Below are 20,538 nucleotides of genomic sequence, written 5' to 3' on the forward strand. Positions count from 1 at the left end.
TAAAATGCCAGAGTGGGTGTTATAAAGTTTCCTTCATGTCCGCCATAACACAAAGAAGGACATCTCTGCTCCCCACGACACACTTCAGCCTACATTGTATACTGCGATACTATACAAAGTTTGTCCCAGACAACAAGAGCAGCCATGTTACAAGCACCATGAGTGGCGTGCCACACGGCTATCTCAGTCATCCAGTAGGGGGGTTTTCCTTCTTCCCATAACCCATTTCCGAGTCACCATAAATCGGGACTTACGCTGAGCGGCCCTCCAGGTCCAGCTTGCTGGGATTCACTCCCTTTTTGGCAAGAGTGGATGAAATCTTCTCGACATCTCCTCTTTCTGCTGCCCTCATAAGACGTTCATCATACTTACTCCAGTCTACTGTTTGCTAATAATAAAAAAAACAAAAAAAAGTAAAGTAAAACAAGATATGAAAACCAGACTTCAGAAGCATATTATGAGTAATAGGACTGTGACGCCTCACAAGAAATAAACCTAATGAAAAAGGCAGCATCAATACATACGATCCAACACCCACTATTAAAACACAAGAGGACATTATCTGTAATAATTATCTAAAAGTCTTCCGAACAGAAATCACTAAATTGTGAGGATCTCTCAGAGTAAAAACAAGACCGCATTGACTGCCAAAGTTTGTTCAGGTTCTTTTCCCACAGACACATGCAGGCCCCAGTTTTATAAAGTTATAAAGAGAGCGGCTACATTAGCAACAGATTCCAGAACGTTGCAATTTTTCCAAAGCCCTCCTTTCTAAAACAAACATCGGCAGAGAAAACGAAACCGAACAAAAAGACATAGGTTTGACCTCCTCCTGCCCCACAGGTGTCTCCTTTCTGGTGTCCAGAGAAGGCTTTCAACTTGGGTTTAAAATGCGGTGCAGTCCCACTGATTCAGCAATATAGCCATACTTAGGACTTGTCAAACTTGGGGTACTTTGATGTAGTTTCTGGCTAAGCAATATATGGCCAAATAGCGTGACGGAATCCCCAATATTTATGATTTTTTTTGAATAGCATTTGCTGGGTGTGCGCTGAATTCTTGCTTTGTTTTCTGTACCTTTTAGACAAACACAGGTACAGCCTGGTAATTGTTCCACTGGACGACTTGCATTCCAGAGCCGGCTACATAGCCCGTAAGGCTTTATAAGAACTTGGCAAGGATTTGCACCAAGGTGGAGGGCAAAAGTGCACATCGGGAAGATTAAAGTGTAAATCAAATACACATTCGCCCTGCACAGCAGCTCAGTAAAGATACCAGAAGATGATCCGATAGACGGAAGCAACAATGACGATCGGATTCTCGGAATTTCAGCTGGGTGCTCTGGTTAATGTATGGAAAAAGTCAGAAACGTGCAGCCATTACAAAAACACATTGGGAGTTTAATGGTGCAGCAAAAGTATTGAAAAGTGCCATTTTTTGTGATGGTGGCAGATTTCTCATTTGCAATGTGCCAATTACTAGGTCACTGTGACATTATTTTTGGGCCTTTTCATTCAAAGTGTGCTGCATATAATTTCATATATATATTGTATTATCAGCATCCCATGTCATACATGTACAAATACTAGCAGTTTCATTTACATTCACACTAAGTTGTTCATCGTAAGCTCACAAGAGAAGTGCCTCTTGTACCAGTGTGCCATTACGTGTGATTTTATTCCACCGATTGTAATGACGCTATGGAATCTGCTGGCTCTATATAAATAAATGTAATATAATAGCATAGTAGATTCGGGAAGAGAATATATACATTAAACACTATGCCAAATATATAGTGCAATTCTGAACAAGCTCCAACCCAGAGAACAACTTGTTGGCCCTCTTGAGGTTATCTACACAATCATGGGGGCTAACGATTCAACAAACTTGTTTGCTTGCGGGAATACATTCTTTCATAAATTAACATTTTGTTTTCAGACCAGACTTGCTCAGGACTCGAGGATGATGATCTCAAGAGCCTACTTAATAAAAGGTAATAATGTTTTCTTAACATACAACCGCACATCTTGCTGGATCAGCGTAACCCTCCTTGTAGCATAATCTCCCCAGGGTTGGCTCTTCGTAATTCATCAGTGAGATGAAATCTTTCACCTTAAGTATAGTAAATAACGCTTACACGTGGATTAAACACCCAAACACACGCACACAGCAACCTTTGTCCAAAAAAAGCACTGCCTCCAATAGTATAAACTTACTGTGCGTTTAGAAGAACACGAAAACCAGCGCGTCATCCTGATACCACCAGAACCTCCAGGAGACACCTCAGAAATCACAGGGATGTAAGCGTGCCAGCGCTGCGGCATCCCATCCCCCGGGGACAAACGGACATCACATACACAATCCCAAGAGCCATCTTCCTCAATATGGGATGCCCAGCACCTGCCCCAGGACCGGGCAGCTCTGTCAGGCTAAAGCCATGTCTGCCGCTGAGCCCCCGCCTTACGGACGCTCCGTGCCCCCCTCCTCCCTCTCCGAGGCTCCGCTCTCCTCACTCTTTGAGGTTCTGCTTCTCTGCTCCTCAAACAAATAGCGGCTTCTCCCAATTCACTCCCCTTGTAAACACGGCGTCTCTGGCCTCTTTCCCAGAGGGAGGTCTGCTCTATTTTTGCCGGGGAGGAGGTTAACAGCTGAGATAGTGAGGAGGATCTGCACACACATGCTCCGCATTCCCATGCACTGAGCCATCAAGCCTTGTAATTCAGGGCAGGGAGCATTAGAATAACAATTAAGAGCATTTACACCTTGTGTGAGCAATATAACCGAGAGCAGTCAAGGGCACAGCTCAGATCTATATAAACAATTGTATATCTTACAGCTTACAGTATCCAAATCATCATTATTATTATCACATAGTCGTATAGTGCCAACAGCATCTGAAGCGCAGTACAATAGGGAATGCCAACAAACCGATGACATTGGAAAAGGAGGACTATGTGAAAAGCCCTGCGTTTAAATAGAACTCCAGAGACCGTGAGAAGGTCTCATAGAACAAATATTAAAACCGAACGACCAGCTCCTCTGACAATAGGGAGAGGCGCTTAGGGATATGTTCACTTTTTATTTTTATTATTATTTATTGTTTTATATAGCGCCATCATATTCCGTAGCACTTCCCTATATCTCTGCTCTCTATAAGATGACACATGCCTCTACAGGCTATATGGGCTATAAGAGATGTTTTTATTCACTTTCATTACCACACTGTGTATGTGTTGGTATATCGTTATTTATTAATCGCTAACAGACGCTCTTTATAACAAAAGGGGAGACACAATAAGTGTCATCTGTATGAACACATTAGGAAAGGGAGCAGAGAGCTTACGGTTTAATTTACACCTTTGTTTAGTGAATAAATGCCAAGCTCATGTTGACTTCATATTAGTGAATCCCGTAACTGTTATGAAATCACTTGCCTATCAATATATCTATTAAAGAAATCAGACACAGGACTATAGACTGATTTAAAGGTACTGTTCCACCTACTCTGCAGTAACTAAATCCAGCATTAAAATCATCGCTTCTGATTACTGCCAGGAACACATCGTGACGCAAAGCACGGAACGATCCTAAAAAGATTGTTTTATTTCCACGTGAACAAACCTTCAAAAAGAAAGAATACAATTATAGATCTGATAAGGTTTACTTAACATGCCAGAGAGAGCCAACAGTGTTTCGCCCAAGTAGAACAGCGCCTTTAACCAGAATTTGAATTTTAAACTTTAAATGTATTTAATGAGCGTTGATTTTCAATAAACAATGTCCCAGCAGGACGGAAGGGATCTGGCCGTAAGCACGCTGATCGAGCCGCATTGTCCTCTGGAGCAATGATGTAATGGGCTACTTCGTTGGTGTGTAAAGGGAACAAAAGCATCGGCAGACAGGAGGAGACGCAGAGGACTACTATCCCTGAATACAAAATACTTTGGTAAATAGCGTCGTTTAGGATGCCCATCCTCAAGCAATTCAAAGCCAGACACACTGATGTAAAGCCTGAACTGGGGGAGAATTATTAGTGTAAAGGGTGGGTATTTCTCCCACGGCTCATATCAGAACATGAAGCAGCAGAACAATGGATCATTCTCCAATCTTATTATAACAAGCGCAGGACGCCAGGAAATAAAGAGCAGGCATTTCCTCCGGCCCCTGCCAGACACACCGCGCATCATTCACAGGCAGGCAAAGCTATAGGGATATAGCCATATATAAACTGCTTGTTACGCCCCATGCATAGGGCTACCCAACATGACAGAACTATTTAGAATTTTTTTTTTAAATAGCGCCATCATATTCCACAGCGCTGTACAATGGGTACAATATATACGCATGTATACACACACCCTGATAGAGATCCATGATAAATTCCATATATGTAGTGAATTATTTCATTATTTCTTTTTTTACTTTAAAACTCATGTGTACAGAAATCTTTTTCTTCTTTACCGTTGTGAATGCCTTGGGAGGTCACAAGAGAGGAAAGAAATTTAACAAAGTACCTGTAAAGTTTGTATCTGCTGCCAAAACCTATTAATTTTGTATTTTTACAAAAATTTTTACATTTTTGTCCACCCCCCCATTAAATCGGACAAACACTTCGTATCGCACCTCTACTTTTTGCTTTATGTTATAGGGTGCGCACCTCGGACTTTCTGTGTTTCTAAAACGGAGGCCAAACATCAAGTTACCTTTTTTTTACTAATCCACCCGTGCGTGCGGTCATCCAATACCTATAACGCCCATACGCACCGGGCCCGTCACTCAAACATTTACATGTCGCCAGTCAAAGAAAGGTTCTCTGAAAACATATCATTAAGAAAGCGGCATTCCTCCCATTCCTGGCGGAGCAGCCTGTACTAGTTACCACGTCACCCCTACTGATCTTACTACAAAACGTTTCAGATACAAGAAGACAGACACAAGACGAAGCTTGTGCACAGCATATTCCCAAAATACAGTATTACTGATTTATATAGCACCGCCATGCTCTGCAGTGCTGTACAAAGTAAGCTTGGCTATGTTTTGGATGGTTTTTCCTGCAGGTGGCCTCTTATCACGATGCAAAAGTGAACCAGCCCTAATCTGGAATAAATTACATTTATAATGTCTAATTACTTTACAATTAATGTAACAACAAATTCATGGGTCCACAGAATCAACAACAGATGAGACAGAGCTCCGGAATTTGGATTGCGTCACATCACCCGATCTATATCAATGGCATGGAAGCCACCATCAAGATGAAAGGAGAAGCCGGGGACTACACAGGGTGTTATCATGAAAGACAACCCAATGCAAAGAAAGACAGAAAAAAGGGTATAAAAATTTAAAAAAATTAAAAAATAGAGATATACATTTTATAATTAATTCAGAATGCATTTATAGGAGACAATTCTCAATGAAAATTATTTTCCTAGAAGAAGCTTAAAGAGTTCAATTTTTAATTGACATAGCTTGTCTTCTGGCGCTATGAAGTAAAGTAAAGCACCGTCTCCAACAAGTCACAACACCCATCATCACCGCATAACAACGGCAGACAGTGCAGCTTCACTCAGTTTCAGAGAGACTTTGGGTTCCGCGCTCTGTAATTAGCATTCTGCATCTACCCGCTCAGCCATTATTAACAGGCGAGGGCTCCCCGCTCCCATATTAACAGGTGCAGCCGGTGACAGGCGAGGAGGGCTCCCGCTCCCATATTATTAACAGGTACAGCCAGTGACAGGCGAGGGCTCCCCTCTCCCGTATTAACAGGTACAGCCGGTGACAGACGAGGGCTCCCGCTCACATATTATTGACAGGTACAGCCGGTGACAGACGAGGGCTCCCGCTCACATATTATTGACAGGTACAGCCGGTGACAGACGAGGGCTCCCGCTCACATATTAACAGGTACAGCCGGTGACAGACGAGGGCTCCCCGCTCCCATATTAACAGGTACAGCCGGTGACAGGCAAGGAGGGCTCCCCGCTCCCATATTATTAACAGGTACAGCCGGTGACAGACGAGGGCTCCCGCTCCCATATTATTAACAGGTACAGCCGGTGACAGACGAGGGCTCCCCGCTCCCATATTATTAACAGGTACAGCCGGTGACAGGTGAGGGCTCCCCGCTCCCATATTATTTACAGGTACAGCCAGTGACAGGCGAGGGCTCCCCACTCACATTAACAGGTACAGCAGTATCTACCCTCCCAACTTTCTGCTGCAAGATTGACTGTGTTGACCTATGCACACACACACGAAAACCAATTGCGCCACAAAAAATCTTTCTACACTCAGAAGTTACTTTTAAGCCACACAGTTTCCACATAATATATATAAGGGCAAGCATATAATGCTGTATGTAGCCTACTATTGAGATTTATAACACATTACAGTAGAAGTACGGATACTAAGTTTAATTGTGACAATTTGCCACTACAAAGCCATGCTCAGATCTGGTCTACAAAACACCGCGCAGAGCAAAGAGATGTTGGTGATAGATATAGATATATTTTTTAATAAATATATATATATATATATATATATATATATATATATATATATAAATATATATATATATATATATATATATATTTTTTTATTATTTATTTATTTTTTTAAACAGAATGAGCTGTTGAGGGAGATGGAAATCGCCAATCGTATGGATCTTTCTATAACTACCGTAATATGGTTTGGGCAAAGAAAGGATTACTTCTTAATACCAATTCTGATTTGTAGGAGGTTGACCTACTAATTAATCTGATCTCCTAAAAAATGTGCTGAACCTCAATGCATTTTGACTTAACTAAGAGGAAAGTGAGAAAATAACGCATGCAGCAAAATAGATTCACTTAGAAGGGGAACTGGGCGTTCCTTTGACAACGAAAATACCGGTATATTTAAAATGTGAACACTTTTCTGTTACTGGATAATAAAGTACAGTTTTAAGTAAAAACAAAACATTCCATTTCAAAGCATCTCAAAGAAAAGCAACAATATATTTTCAATTGTTTTTATTATAGCGAAAGCATTAGAGGGCTTGTATTTGTTAATATTTTTTTTCTAGTAAAAAGGCTACGCTTGCTTCCAACAGAGCTGGAGTAATGCCAAAATACTTCCAAGAATAGAGGATAAATGCCTATTATGAAAACGATAATTATTCTGTAAACCAAATAGTTGCATACATACATACTCCTACAGCGCCATCTAATGGACACTTTCAGCAGCTGCAGCTAAAGAAACAAAAGCATGGCAGCTCATTCCATCTATAGTGTGTACATGCATATAATAAATTATATTTCTATAAAAGGAGGTTTGGCCCATGTCTCTCCCTTTTTCAGCCAAAAATGACCAGCCGGGAGAACTGAATCATTTGCGGTTCCCACCAAATAGAGGAATGCATTCTCCTCCTACCCGTACTAAACCTATTTCGCCTCCTAATAGTTCACAAAGCTGTGTTTATTTTACCTTCCCAGTTGTTTCACTCCTACTGATTGTTGACTGTAACTAACAAATACATTTATTTAATCTGTGTTGGTGGGGATTAATGTATATACGATTACTGTGCAAAGTTTAAAAAGGGGTCTTGTTACCATGACAACCAATGCAACGCCTATTCCCTCGTTTGCTATCCCTTACGAAAGATTACTGCAGTTGTTTCTGAAGTAATACTGCAGTTTTTTGGACATGAAAAAACTGCAATTTTACTGCATTTGTACTTCACTGTACTGCAGTTTTACTGCAGTTATTTTTGTACGGAAGTACAAATGCAATAAAGCTGCAGTACATTGAAGAACAACTGTAGGTTTGCAATATAAAAAAAAGTGCAGTAAATGTGCAGTATTGCAGTTTTTTCATTTCCAAAAAACTGCAGTATTACTTCAGAAAAACTGCAGTAATTGTTTTCGTAAGGGATGGGACGACCAACATTTGAAGCTTTGTAACCAAGATCACTTTTGAAGCACAACTCCCTCTGCGATTTTGCCGCACTCAGCAGAACACCCAATTCTCATTCACGTGTAACATGTTAAAGGCAGAACATGTATGTAAGTTAATATATAAAAAGAAAATGAAAAATGACTTTTTACATAAGGCCTCACGATGGGAATAACAGGGCCAGGTTTCCTTTTGATGGACATCTAAAGATGTGAATTAAATTTTACATATATGCACCAGTCCAGAAGACTGCAGCTCTTTTGAGCTTCCAGCTTCCTTAAGTAATTTACAGCAGCTTTTCCTAGAAGAACAGAGGAACGCAGCCAGAACATACATTACCGTGCCGTGAAAATATGCTATACAAACTCATGGGTGGTATACGTGATAAATAAGAAGGTTACAGGAAGCCCTAACCGACACGTTAAGGGGTAGATTCATGTTACACATTTTAAGTGTCCGAAACTAACTTTTTGTAACTGTCGGAACCCTTTAAATTCTTATATTTGTACACAAAAGGGACACAAATATTAAGAAGGATTTGCAACGTGTATTCATTCTGAGCTAGCAGAGAACCTCATGGTGGCTCCCTCTTGCAGCTTTGTTCCCTGTGGCAGGGCTGGCCCTGACCACCTTGCTATTAAAAAGGAATAACCTGGGACTAGGCTTCCAAATTAGGATGGATCCAATGGAACATGAGGACTGCAAATGTACAAAAAAAAATAGAGACATTTAAACATTAACAGAATGTACTTAAGTAGGAAGTAGACATCCGTATAGAGTATTGTGCATAGCTTGGGATATATTGAATATAAATAAAAACACCTTTTTTTTTCTTTAAGTGTTTCAGGTGTGATATTGGAAAAATGGTCTTAGCAACCAATGGAATGTTCCAGTCATCAAATGCATTCTATTGGTTGCTATGGCAACAAGACCACTTTTCAAACTTTGCAAAATGGCCAATTCTTCTACAAATCCCTTAAACGCCTTCCTGTATTACATGGATCCAAGCTGTTTGTGGACTCTTCACAGCAAGTCAAATCCTGTATGTTGTGGAAGATGAACACAAAAATACCTTTTCATATACAGTACGGACTTAAAGGCTTTGTTAGGCAAACTATTGTTAGTGGGAGATACCATAGTCAAGTCCTCTTTTTCCAGAAAGCAGAAAATTTCAACCTAATTCTGAGAAATGTTACGAATTTTGTATTATCTTAGTACTCATAGTCTTTGTACAGCAGAGCTGACGTTTGATGTGTGTCTTATTACCGGAGCACCCAGTGTGGCCTCAAATGCTTTGGATATAGTCAACTAGAGACAGATGGATACATTTATCTTGGCAGGAAGGATGGAATTGCAACGCAGTCAGGATAGATGATTAAACACATGAAACAATTGAAATGTGAATCCCCCTCCAGATCATCTATCCCCTCTTCCTTCGCACATAGAGGACGAGGCTACATTCATTCTTGTTCATTCATTACTTCAAACAATGAGAATTCACACCACCATGTGTCATGGTGACCTTGTACGGTTCCACTAAATCAATACTAAACTCCACGGGAGCTCAGAGAAAGCCACAAACCCTGTGGGTGTGAGAGGGGTTATGTGAAACATGATATACACCATGTTGCTAGCTTCTGCAAAATCTTGTTTTCATAGACAAAATTCTGGCTATCTCAACAAAATTTTCTGTTTCAATGAAAGAGTAGATCTACAAATTACCATAAACCAATTTGGGAGGACACCAACCATCAACAAAAATACCTGAATAGGGCTGAAAACGAATGACACATGGGGTAACTGAATCGTCTATGGGTAACAAGTGTAAACATAAAAATCTGTTTAAGGCTAAGTTGGATTTAAAATAATAAAATCAGTTATCATAACCATCTACAGTTCAAGGAGGTGACCATCAGGTTATCCAAGTATCTGACATCTTCATCATTTTTGTAGTTTGGTGGTGTTCTCCCTTCAAGCCAACACAAGATATCTTGTTGGTGGAGGTAGAGGCCTGGCAAATCGGGGTATAGAAAGGAAAGGAGTTCACTTACAGACGTAGCGGTGATGGTAAAGATAAGTACATAAGATGTGCAGAATGGTTCCCACATAATGTTGGCATCGCTGATGAGCACGAAATCATGGCAGCCTATCATCAATGTTACTAGAGTTTAATGGGACAGTCTAATGTCCCTTACACTTCATTATAAAACACAGATCTGTGAGTACTTTAATATGCAATCTTCAAAAATTATAAAAAAAAAAAAAAAAAAAAAAAAAAAATACAAATGAAGCACTCGCCACCAATAGAAGAGGCTGTCCTGCTGCAGCAACTGCCCTCCTCCATGGTCTGACTGTTGTTGCCACCAATTGGTTGCTTGAAGTACCCAATCAGTGGCATGAAAGTGAAGTAAAAACATGCTCACAGGGGTCTGAAACAGAGGCCCACCCGCAGCTTGAGCAGCTAAAGGTGAGGATATCACATGCAAGGAGATGTGTTTGGTCAAAAGTACATGGGGGACGCTTTTCCAGAATCCCCAATACAAGTGTCAAAAAAAAAAAATTTTTAAGGATCACATAGCTATCATATGAAATAAAGTGCATATGATGGCTGGAGTGTCCCTTTAACGTACTTCATAGAAAATAGTAGGTTAATGATTTTTTTAAATCACCATTGGCGTGCCCACCACATTGGGTCATACATTCTTCTCTCTGGTATGAGATGAGGACACTACAAGAGTACTTGGGGTATCGCATACGTCCGCCCCATGTAGGTAACGTGAAACAGGTCATGCAATCACACGCTTGTAATTCTCACCCCTTAGTAGGTAATGTATGGAGCGGCAGCTCTTAATCCTACAGATCAGGTTCTGTCTGCTGAACGTGGAATGTCCGGTCTCTGATGTCACCCCAGCGGGGAACGCCAGCAGTCAGATTAACAGACAGGATGGAATAGCTTTGGACTGCACTCATACTACTTACAGGAAGGACAGGCAGCATGCGTACACAATGCCCAACATAAAATCTATTTCAATGTCATACAGACGCTGTCCTTAACAATGTACGTACAATTCACATAGTTAATCACCTCCCTCGCAAGGCTGACAGCCTAAATACAAGTGCTCATGCGGTGTTTTGTTGGACAGCAAATTATTCAAGTTGACAAATTCCTGGTTTTGAGATTTACACTCCGGTCATTATACACAATAATGTATAGGATGTTCCTTGGATGCCTTGTGTTTGCATCTTCCCAGCTTCAACCTGCTAACGGACACACCGCTGATCACACACATCATGCAATATAAAGCCATTTAATTAGGGACAGAGAACAAGCAGTTTTACAGCAAGGATAGAAAATTAAATTTTACCTAAAAAAACAAAAACAAAAAAAACAGTTCAAAAGCAATAAGGAACACAACCCCCACATCCACACACCCTGCGGCTGGAATCTGAGGCATGCAGAGGTCGTACGCGCATGTGGGAGGCAGTCCACAGCCAAGCAGATTACTGGAAGCCAAACCTGGAGCCTTTATACGTCCGCTAAACCTTGAATTCCCATAAAAAAAAAAAAAAAAACTTGCCACAGCAGCAAATACATGTAAGCCTATACATACAGTATATAGAATATATATGATTTATATACACAGACAGGGCCCTGCTCTTGTGATCTCATGCTATGCTAATATTTAGATTTTTTTTAAAATATTGTTGATATAACTGAAGAAATAATCAATTGAATATGTGAAACATCTGGAAAGATTTTCCTAGGAGAAGAAAGTCATGCAGCCTTTGGAAGAAGCTTTAGGTATTCGATGAAAGCCGCAGCTGCTGTTATCACAGAAAGGGCAGTCACGCAACCTTCATATCCATTAGCAGATCTAAAAGGGAGGGCGCAACCAAAATTCAGTAAAAACACACTAAATCTCAAATCTAGGAATATGCTAGGACACAATATATGGCAGGATCGCAGGGCGCTCTCGCAAGTGGCAGTAATTAATACATAACAAGGAGATGTCCCAAACGAGGTGACCTCTTCACCGCCATGCTGGCCAGCTACCTTGAAGCGTTAGGATGAATATCTGTACAGCTCAACATTCACTTTCTGGACCTTCGTCGCCTTTACTTTCATAGAAATAACAAGACCGTATAGAAAATTCAAGTCATTTGAGCTCATAGGCCGAGCAGAAGAGATTAATCCATATGTATAACGTAATTATGAAAGGCAAACACTGACAACTTTCCCCAACATGAAGGGCTGAGATGGCCCTGTATAATGTATAATTTAATGGGTAAGGAGATCTAAAGCTAGTTTAAAACAAATCATGGGGTGCTCTGTGAATTAACACTTGAGTGGTTTGAGGCGCTGCATCATCTTTTGGTTCATTAATTGGTTTTGCTACCATCAAAAGGATGCCGACACTAAAGTCACTATTTATTCCTTCCAGTTGGCTTCTTCAATAATTTGTAGGAAACAAACTAATGCAGATGTAGAAGACAAAATGTAACATTTGGCCAATAATACCAACATGTTACAACAGTTTACATTCTGCCAGAAACCATGGTAACACTAATAGTCCCTGGTTGACACAATGAGAAACTTCACCAACAGACACATGGAAAGAAGAAAGCTTAAGCGCTGAGTTCTAATACTAACCAAAGGACTGTCAGGACCAGAGTGAGATAAATATAAATATATATTCACTCACACACACACACACAGCAGGGAATTTTATGACATTACATTCTAAATACATAGACATTAATATGTAGTTGGTCCCGTCTTTGCAGTTATAACAGCTTCTACTCTTCTGGGAAGACTTTTCACAAGATTTTGGAGTGTTTCTGTGGGAATTTTTGCCCATTCATTCAGTAGCATATTTGTGAGGTCAACCACTGATGTTGGAGGAGAAGGCCTGGCTCACAATCTCCATTCCAGTTCATCCAAAAGGTGTTCGATGGGGTTCAGGCTCTGTGTGGCTGGCCACATTCTTCCACACCAAACTCATCCAACCATGTCTTTAGGGGTCATGTTTTGTGCACTTGGGCACAGTCATGCTGCAATAAAAAAAGGGCCTTCCTCAAACTGTTCCCACAAATTTGGAAGCATAGCAGTGTCCAAAGACACGGAAACACTCCAAAATCCTGTGAAAATCCTTCCCAGAAGAGTAGAAGCTGTTATAACTGCAAAGGGGACACCAACTACATATTATTGTCTATGTATTTAGAATGCAATGTCATCAAAGTCACTGTTGGTGTAATGGTCAGGTGTCCCAGTACTTTTGTCCATATAGTGTATACACACACACAAATTACTGTTTAGCGGATTCATATCTTAAATCCTACTTGCTTGGGGCTGCTCGCAATTGGGAATGAATTTGTAATCCTTTAAAGGTGTGGGCGAGATGACGCATGCCAGTGACCCAGCTTAACCATGCAGCAATGGACCAACACCAGTAAGCTCCTCCAACAAAGATAAAGAGTCAAGTTGGTCCATGCATAATTATATGAAATTAAGAATTCTTCCCAATCAAATATCAGCCATGGCCAACACATACACTTCATTAGAAAGGCATGACATACAGGGATATAAATAGAATATTTTAGAGCTTCCTGATCCAGGGAGAAATCCGATTGCCTCTTGGAGTCAAGAAGGAATTGTTTTCCCTGATGACAGAATTCAAAGTAGCTTAATTAGGGTTTTTTTTGCCTTCTTTTGGAGGAAGAGTAGGAAGGTTAGGTAGAAGGGGTGAACTTGATGGACTTAGGTCTTTTTTCAACCTTATGTACACAAAATTCTGAGAGGAGGTGAAATGTTTTTCTATGTAAAATCAAAATCACACCGCAAACCCTACTACATATAAATTAACTAACACAGAGGAAACAGACAGGAGTTACCGGTTTTGGTACACAATGAGCCAAACAGGTAAAAAATGTAATTATGGGCTGGATATTTTCCCTTCCAGTAGAAAAACACACCCAAAAAAACATTAAATTAGTGAAAATCCGCTCCATGACAAGCGTATCGTCCACAGAGGGTGTAGGTGTAGGTAGAACAGCAGCTTAATGGTTTTACAGCGCGAGATATGAAAGAAGCCAATTAGCCTCCCTGGCACCCTCATTAGCCAGACAGAAATGGAATCTGCTTAACAAACCAAACGTGTCCCCTTCTCACAGAAACAGACGTGTCAGGTGACATTTTATACAAATGAAATTTCACAAAACAACATTGAGGGCCAGAAAAGCCTGGGCTGGGACACTTTATAGCCCGCAGCAATATAGTCCAAGTGTCACGTCACACAGATCAACGACACCCATCTATCACAAACAACACATAGATGGTATTGCAGCGCACATCCGGCAGAAACGAGATGTGAAGGAAAAGAATACGCAAGGGGGTTTGGACAAAGACTTTTCTTTAAGTAATAAATACATTATCACATAAAGTAGGGGGCTGAAGAAAAGTTTTGTTTTATGCTTTATCTGCTGAGCTGGAGGTCATCATTGTAGGGAGTCACATGCATTTGGGATGACTGTATTAAAAAGCTCACACAGCCGATTGTTTATATGGAACTAATGACGTCTCAGAGTCATACCATAAATCAGAGAGTTCCTCTGGGGTTTATTCACTAAACTAGGAGACTGTTTGAGTGCGGAGTTTTCAGCTCATTGGCATTATGAAGGGGCAATCCCCCTGACTTTTTAGTGCAGAAGAGGGCTTAAGGAGTTCGTCTATTCGACAGGACAAATATAAAAGAAAGAACACATACGTAGGGGATTCACGCCGCAGCCATTAGTACTGTATTATACTATGGGGGGGGATAACTGGGTCAATGAGGAGCCCTGCTCCTCAGAAACCACCCAGTGTGGCATCAAGTACGTATTCTCATTGGAAGGAGGCAGGTTAACACAAATTTATTGTCATCATCATCGTTATTTATACAGCGGTGACAAATTACACAATGCTGTAAACTAGAGCAGCAAACTGCGCATCACACATGAAACAAGGATCTCTCCATCAGAAGCCCAACGTTACCTTCGCCACAGAACACGGCAGCAGATTATTATTCATTGATATATAGCGTCATCATTCAATGAAATACCGGCACGCATCTATAAAAATATTACCAGGTCTACCAGCTCACACACCCAATACTTTCTCTCCCAGGTTCAACAAGGCTCAGTAGCCACGCTAACACCACACTAGCCAGCAAAAGTGACTAACGTACCACCCGTGTGAAAGCCAAATGGCACAAGACACACAAACACTCTGCAGGAGAGAATACATTTCTAAGAACACACAACAAACCTAGTGACTTATTCCTATCCAGATACAGCCATGTTTTAAATATTGTGTTGTATACAATAATGTGGCGAGCCGAGCATTATGCCATTATAGGCAATCATGTGATTTTTCCGTCAAGTTCCACACACTCCGCTGCTTGTTCGTGCTAAAGAAGTCCTTCATATATTAATTAAGCTCCCTTCCCCAGGCCTTAATTTATCGAGAGAGTCCCTCAGGGTGATTAAGACTGACACATTCTATTGTTCAGCACAAGGCAGTATGACAAGGAGTCAGGGTATTTAGCTAACAGATTGGGCCAAACCAACAGATGTAAAAGGCTACTATACAGCTGTTACATCAATGCCGAGACAAAAAACGGCAGTATTTTAATGATAATATTAAAAACGATAGAATAAAGGTTGGCGTTCTCCTTTAAAGGGCCTCCAAAATTAATTAGGGCTGAGGGACATTTGCTATCTAGCTGTAAACACAGAGAAGTGCTACCGATTTGAAGAAAACTATGACCGACTTACTTGCTACGGATCATAGGCATTGCAGTCTAGCAAGAACCTGGGCGCTACCTGTCTGTGGACTCTGAAGTGCAGATCACATACTCTGCCACACCCTAGTATCATCCTGAAGGCTGCCATGAGAGATCTGGGGCCACCAACCGCAACGTAAGAAGCACAACAATGACAGGGAAGTATCAACCATAAAATACTGTAATCAGGCATGTGATTAAAGGGATACCAATTAAGGCATGTGGCATACATGACCTATAATCCACTATTATATATATATATATATATATATATATATATATATATATATGTATATATATACACATACATACATACATACACACACACTCATACTTATACATACATATATAATACAATGAAATATCCCCATGTCATGGTCAGTGTGATAAAAAGCACATAGAGACCATCAGTCCCCAATGGATGGGGCAGGCACAGTACACGACAAAATGTGCCAAAGACCTCAAATGTCCCCTCATCAGCAGAGAAGGGGCGCTGGTTACACCCCATTCTTCCCTCCATGAGTCACAAGCACCGCGAACGGACACATGGCCATTTAACAATGTGATGAGCCATTTAACAATGTGATGAGCTGCATGCCCCGCGGCAGCCTCACGTGTAACACCCGCGGACAGTGTGTGACAGGAAAGCCCCCCAACCCCCCTTCACTACATCAGACTCGATGCATGAACTATAACCGAGCTCAACAAACCCTCAGCTAACTGCCACCGGATAAAACTCCCATCACCCTGAGCCATGCACCATTTCCTGTTTCTCAGCTACCCCATGACACCTCTTGTACCCAAACTGCCCACACAACAGCATGCTCCCTTCACACCCCCCAGAGCCATTCACCCCACTCACAGTGATTGTCACTTCGTGTTTCTTCAGCCGTGATTTCAGACTCTTCATGGTGACTCGTTTCTCGTGTCCGTGGATTGCTATTCGCCGAACTTTCCTCCCACCATTCCCGCGGGTCTGATTTACTGCGAATGATCTGCTTTCCTCTCACTTTCTCTAGCCTTTCCTATGGCTTTGAACCGCTCCTCTCCCCTCATCCAATCGTATTCCACACATGCTGCAGACGGACTGACTCTTAGCCAATCACGATGAAGGAAAAGTTTAGAGGCGGAACTTCCTCGGGGAAGTTTTTCCAACAGTTCGGACACACCTTTCAGCGGGCGTATGACGTCACGCAGGTGGAACGGCTTATTTATTGCTTGGAGTGCGTAAAGAGCGAAGCGGTGCGCGCACCGGAGGGCGCGAAATAGACGGTTATTCAGAGATATATAAAGCCCGTTGTTTTAGGGGGTGTGATTAGAGCCATGCCTTGGAGGGTACGGCTTCACGAAGACAAATGTCATACCCTGAAACGCTTCAACTATTAACCCTTTAGTAGCCCATCGGGAAAATGTGTTAACCAAGTGGCTCTAATATTGGGCATAGAAACCCTGAGTTGTCATTATTCAACGATGCACTTAATTGAGTCACCTGCATTCAAGTAAGGATATCAACCTTACCATACTGGTGCAAAAGCAGTGAATGGGAGGCTCAGGTACCGTCAGATCTGTAAAGAATTTGAATGACTCTGGGATTCTGACCCTTTACCCAGAGACTGGGGCAAATACCTCGAGTTCCTGGTATGGCTTTTGTGAGTTCTTTACGATGTATTTTGTTTCCATTGTTTCTATAGAGTACACACATTATTATTGTGGTTGTTATGGCTGTAGAGCCCTGGGATACACCGATTGCCTCCAAATATGCTGAAAAGAGACACTAGAGGGGTAAGCCATATGTCTTCTAACGTTCCCTAAGTATCTGGAAGCCTCTTGTCCCAGCAGTTTCCTATCGGAGAGCGTAAGGGAGGTACAAACGTCATCAGGACTAAAACCGTAATAATTGGGATTCCTTTCAAGTTTAGCAATTTGTTCAAAATTCTCCGATAATGGTTTAGGCTAATTAGGAAAGTATTGGATTCCTGAAGTAGACCCGATGTTACGGTCCTGTTTGCTGTCATTCTCCTGACATAGCGACTCATTGTCTTCTCTACAGTTTCTCATACAATAGTCTGTTATTCACAGAGGATGGGTGCAAACAGAATCCCAAGAGTTCCACGCATTCCCCTGTGCCTCAATGCCCTTCAGCTGCAACATGCCATCCATTTCACTTCTAGATAGATAGGTGGGTGGATGGATGGATAGACAGATGGCGGATGGAAAGATAGGTGGATGGATAAATGTCCGCTTGCTTTTCTTCTTCAAACCCTCCGTTCCAGGGTCGATCAAAGCATGGCTGACCTGACATCGAAAGTCTTGTAAATACAGGCAGCCGAAGCGACACACGTGAGGCCGGTTCATGTGGGGTATTTCTCCTTCATTGTCTGTTCTTTTATTTCATTAGTGGTTAGGTTTGCAGGGGGATGAGGAACAGATTAAAACATATTTGAAAGAAAGCATGTCCACCTTAAGGACAGCAGTTAGTCTCAGCACCACTTTGTAAAATAAGCAAATTGTTTTATATAGCACCATCATATTCCGTAGCGCTGCCTTTGTGTCCTTGATGACATTTTGCTGGCATTATACCGCAATTAACCCTTTAGGTCAACAAATATTTAGTTGTAAGAACATACCGTGCATTGTTGCAAATGTCAGGTATAACATAAATGAACGATACCGAACCCGTGGCTGGAGATACTGCTGTGCACGGTAGCATGAATACCATGGAGATTCTCCTTTCATTTTGAAATAAAGGCAATTTCTGGTTTTGCAGTGAATAGAAACAAGAATCTTTTACAGACTTTGTCAGGTTGGAATATATTTGTCCCGATCTGTATTTATTCCGAGGCAATTGGATGTTGGTTTTTCTAGAGCTACAGCTGATAAGGCGGTCATGGTGAAAATGCTTCATAGTCGCTCCGGGTCGCTTGGTATCCTCAAGCAAAAGGTTTTTTTTTTGGTTTGTTTTTTTACATCTTACATCCATGAGCAGGGTCCTCCTCACCTGTTTCTATAAGTCTAATTGTTGTTATATACTCATTATGTCCTGTTTATCCATTGTACAGTGCTACGGAACATGATGGGGCTATTTAAAACAATACTTAATTTCTTTGGATGTACCTGTAAATACATTTAACTAACCCGGTTTGGTGCCCACTATTTACCTCTCATGCTGCCAATACCTGCACAGCTATCCAACAAGTTGCTGTGTGCAGAAGCCTCATGCCCTTCACCTTTGGAACGCACACTTTTAACTCTTCTGGTTTGGTAGAATACTTTCAACATCCTGTTTCACTGAAAAAAAGGAGGCTTTTTTCATCTTTAGACCCATCCTGTTACTTCTATTCCATTCCTTAGATGGGCTGCTTCACTCAGGATATATGCCTGTATATAATAGATATATATATATAATCTATATATAATAGCTCAGGAAAACTAAACTTTCTTCCCTCTTTCTTTAAAATAGAAATTATAAAAACAAATTACACAAAATGTCTTGCTCTCCAGAATCTTTAATGGGCCACTGAACATGGCACACGTTTGCGGGTCAAATATAACAACCTTTGTGAAACCACGCTAATTTGTTTAATGAATTTAACGAGAATGAAATTGAATCAAAGACCACTTACCAACTTAAATTTTCCCCATTAAAAACTACTTACATGAAAGATAAAAAATAGTTTGTACAACAACTTTAAAAGGAACAGTTGTGTGTTTTACCATTTCAGTTCCTCTCATTCTGTCTCTGATAGAAGGCTGCAGCGCTGTTCCCCTTTATACACAGGTCAATGGCAAATGCGAACTCTGCGTGTGGCCCCTGACAGCACAAACCAGGCGAGTGGTAACATACTGCATATATCTTTGTAGATGCCCAGCGGTATTGCATGTTAACGAGCGACTGCCAAGAAAGTAAAGCAGCAGCCTTTATAACATATCATTAAAGACTGGACTAGCTGCCACGCAATCCCTCTGCATCTGCTGCGGCCCAATATGTCCACATTCTAACACCATGCAACACTAGATCACCAGTTACACGCAGGAAGCCTCAGAAGCAGGTGCTAGCTCCATCCGTGAGATCGCCTTGTGCGTGTGCCCAGGAGCGGCTTACTTCTTACACTCACTCAGTGATCCGGAAATACGATCCACTGACGTGCAACGCGAGGAGGTTTTGGATGCCACCGGTATACACAATAGTCCAGGCAGAACATTCATTTGACAAGAATAATCCTCCCTCTTGCATGAAAAAGTTGCCATGTTAATGGACACCAATAATCCATCACGAAACACTGCGTGTGATCAATACATTGCGTAACGAACCTTCACAGTATTTCAAGACAATCTAATAAGACAATTTTTTTTGAAGATTACAAAAAAGCCAAAGTTACTATTTTAAAGTATAGCAACAGAAACAAGTGCTTATTCAATAGTTCTACTATTGTGAATGTTGTAAATTCACTAATTTAAGGCAGGGCAAAAACATTACAGTACTTGGCAAGACCCCATCCAGAGAGGTAAGAGGAAAGAAAAAGGCATTTTTTTTTATAATGCCCCAAGGCATAATAGCGCCTTTATTTTATACAATATCTTTTGTACAAATGTATTTAAAAAAATACACAAGACAGCCATGCATTAAAAAACGTGAACACCATAAACGTGCACACTGTATTGAGCATTGGATCTCCGAAGACAAAAACCCGCAACAAGGAAGAAAACACGACATCTTCCAAAAATCCCTGTACATGAAGAATCTCTCATCTGGACAGATTTAATCAATATACAGAACAGCGACTAA

At 41.1% G+C, this 20,538-nt stretch overlaps 1 protein-coding gene across 3 annotated transcripts in view; it reads right to left on the reverse strand.

Moving 5' to 3' along the window:
- Nucleotides 1-16,762, reverse strand: part of UACA (uveal autoantigen with coiled-coil domains and ankyrin repeats) — a 29,365-nt gene extending 12,603 nt beyond the window's left edge. For 2 of the 3 annotated variants that reach the window (XM_053463582.1, XM_053463580.1), the window contains exons 1-2: nt 2,217-2,541; nt 255-388 (exon numbers count right to left, since the gene is read on the reverse strand). In XM_053463582.1, the coding sequence (XP_053319557.1) occupies nt 255-388; nt 2,217-2,324 (242 nt within the window). In that variant the 5' untranslated portion in view covers nt 2,325-2,541. Of the gene's footprint in view, nt 1-254; nt 389-2,216; nt 2,542-16,614 lie in introns of those variants that run through there. The other variant, XM_053463583.1, reaches the window with a different exon arrangement.
- Between the last annotated feature and the right edge of the window lie 3,776 nt (nt 16,763-20,538).

The sequence above is a fragment of the Spea bombifrons genome, chromosome 4 (genome assembly GCF_027358695.1).
Source record: "Spea bombifrons isolate aSpeBom1 chromosome 4, aSpeBom1.2.pri, whole genome shotgun sequence".
Taxonomy (NCBI): domain Eukaryota; kingdom Metazoa; phylum Chordata; class Amphibia; order Anura; family Pelobatidae; genus Spea; species Spea bombifrons.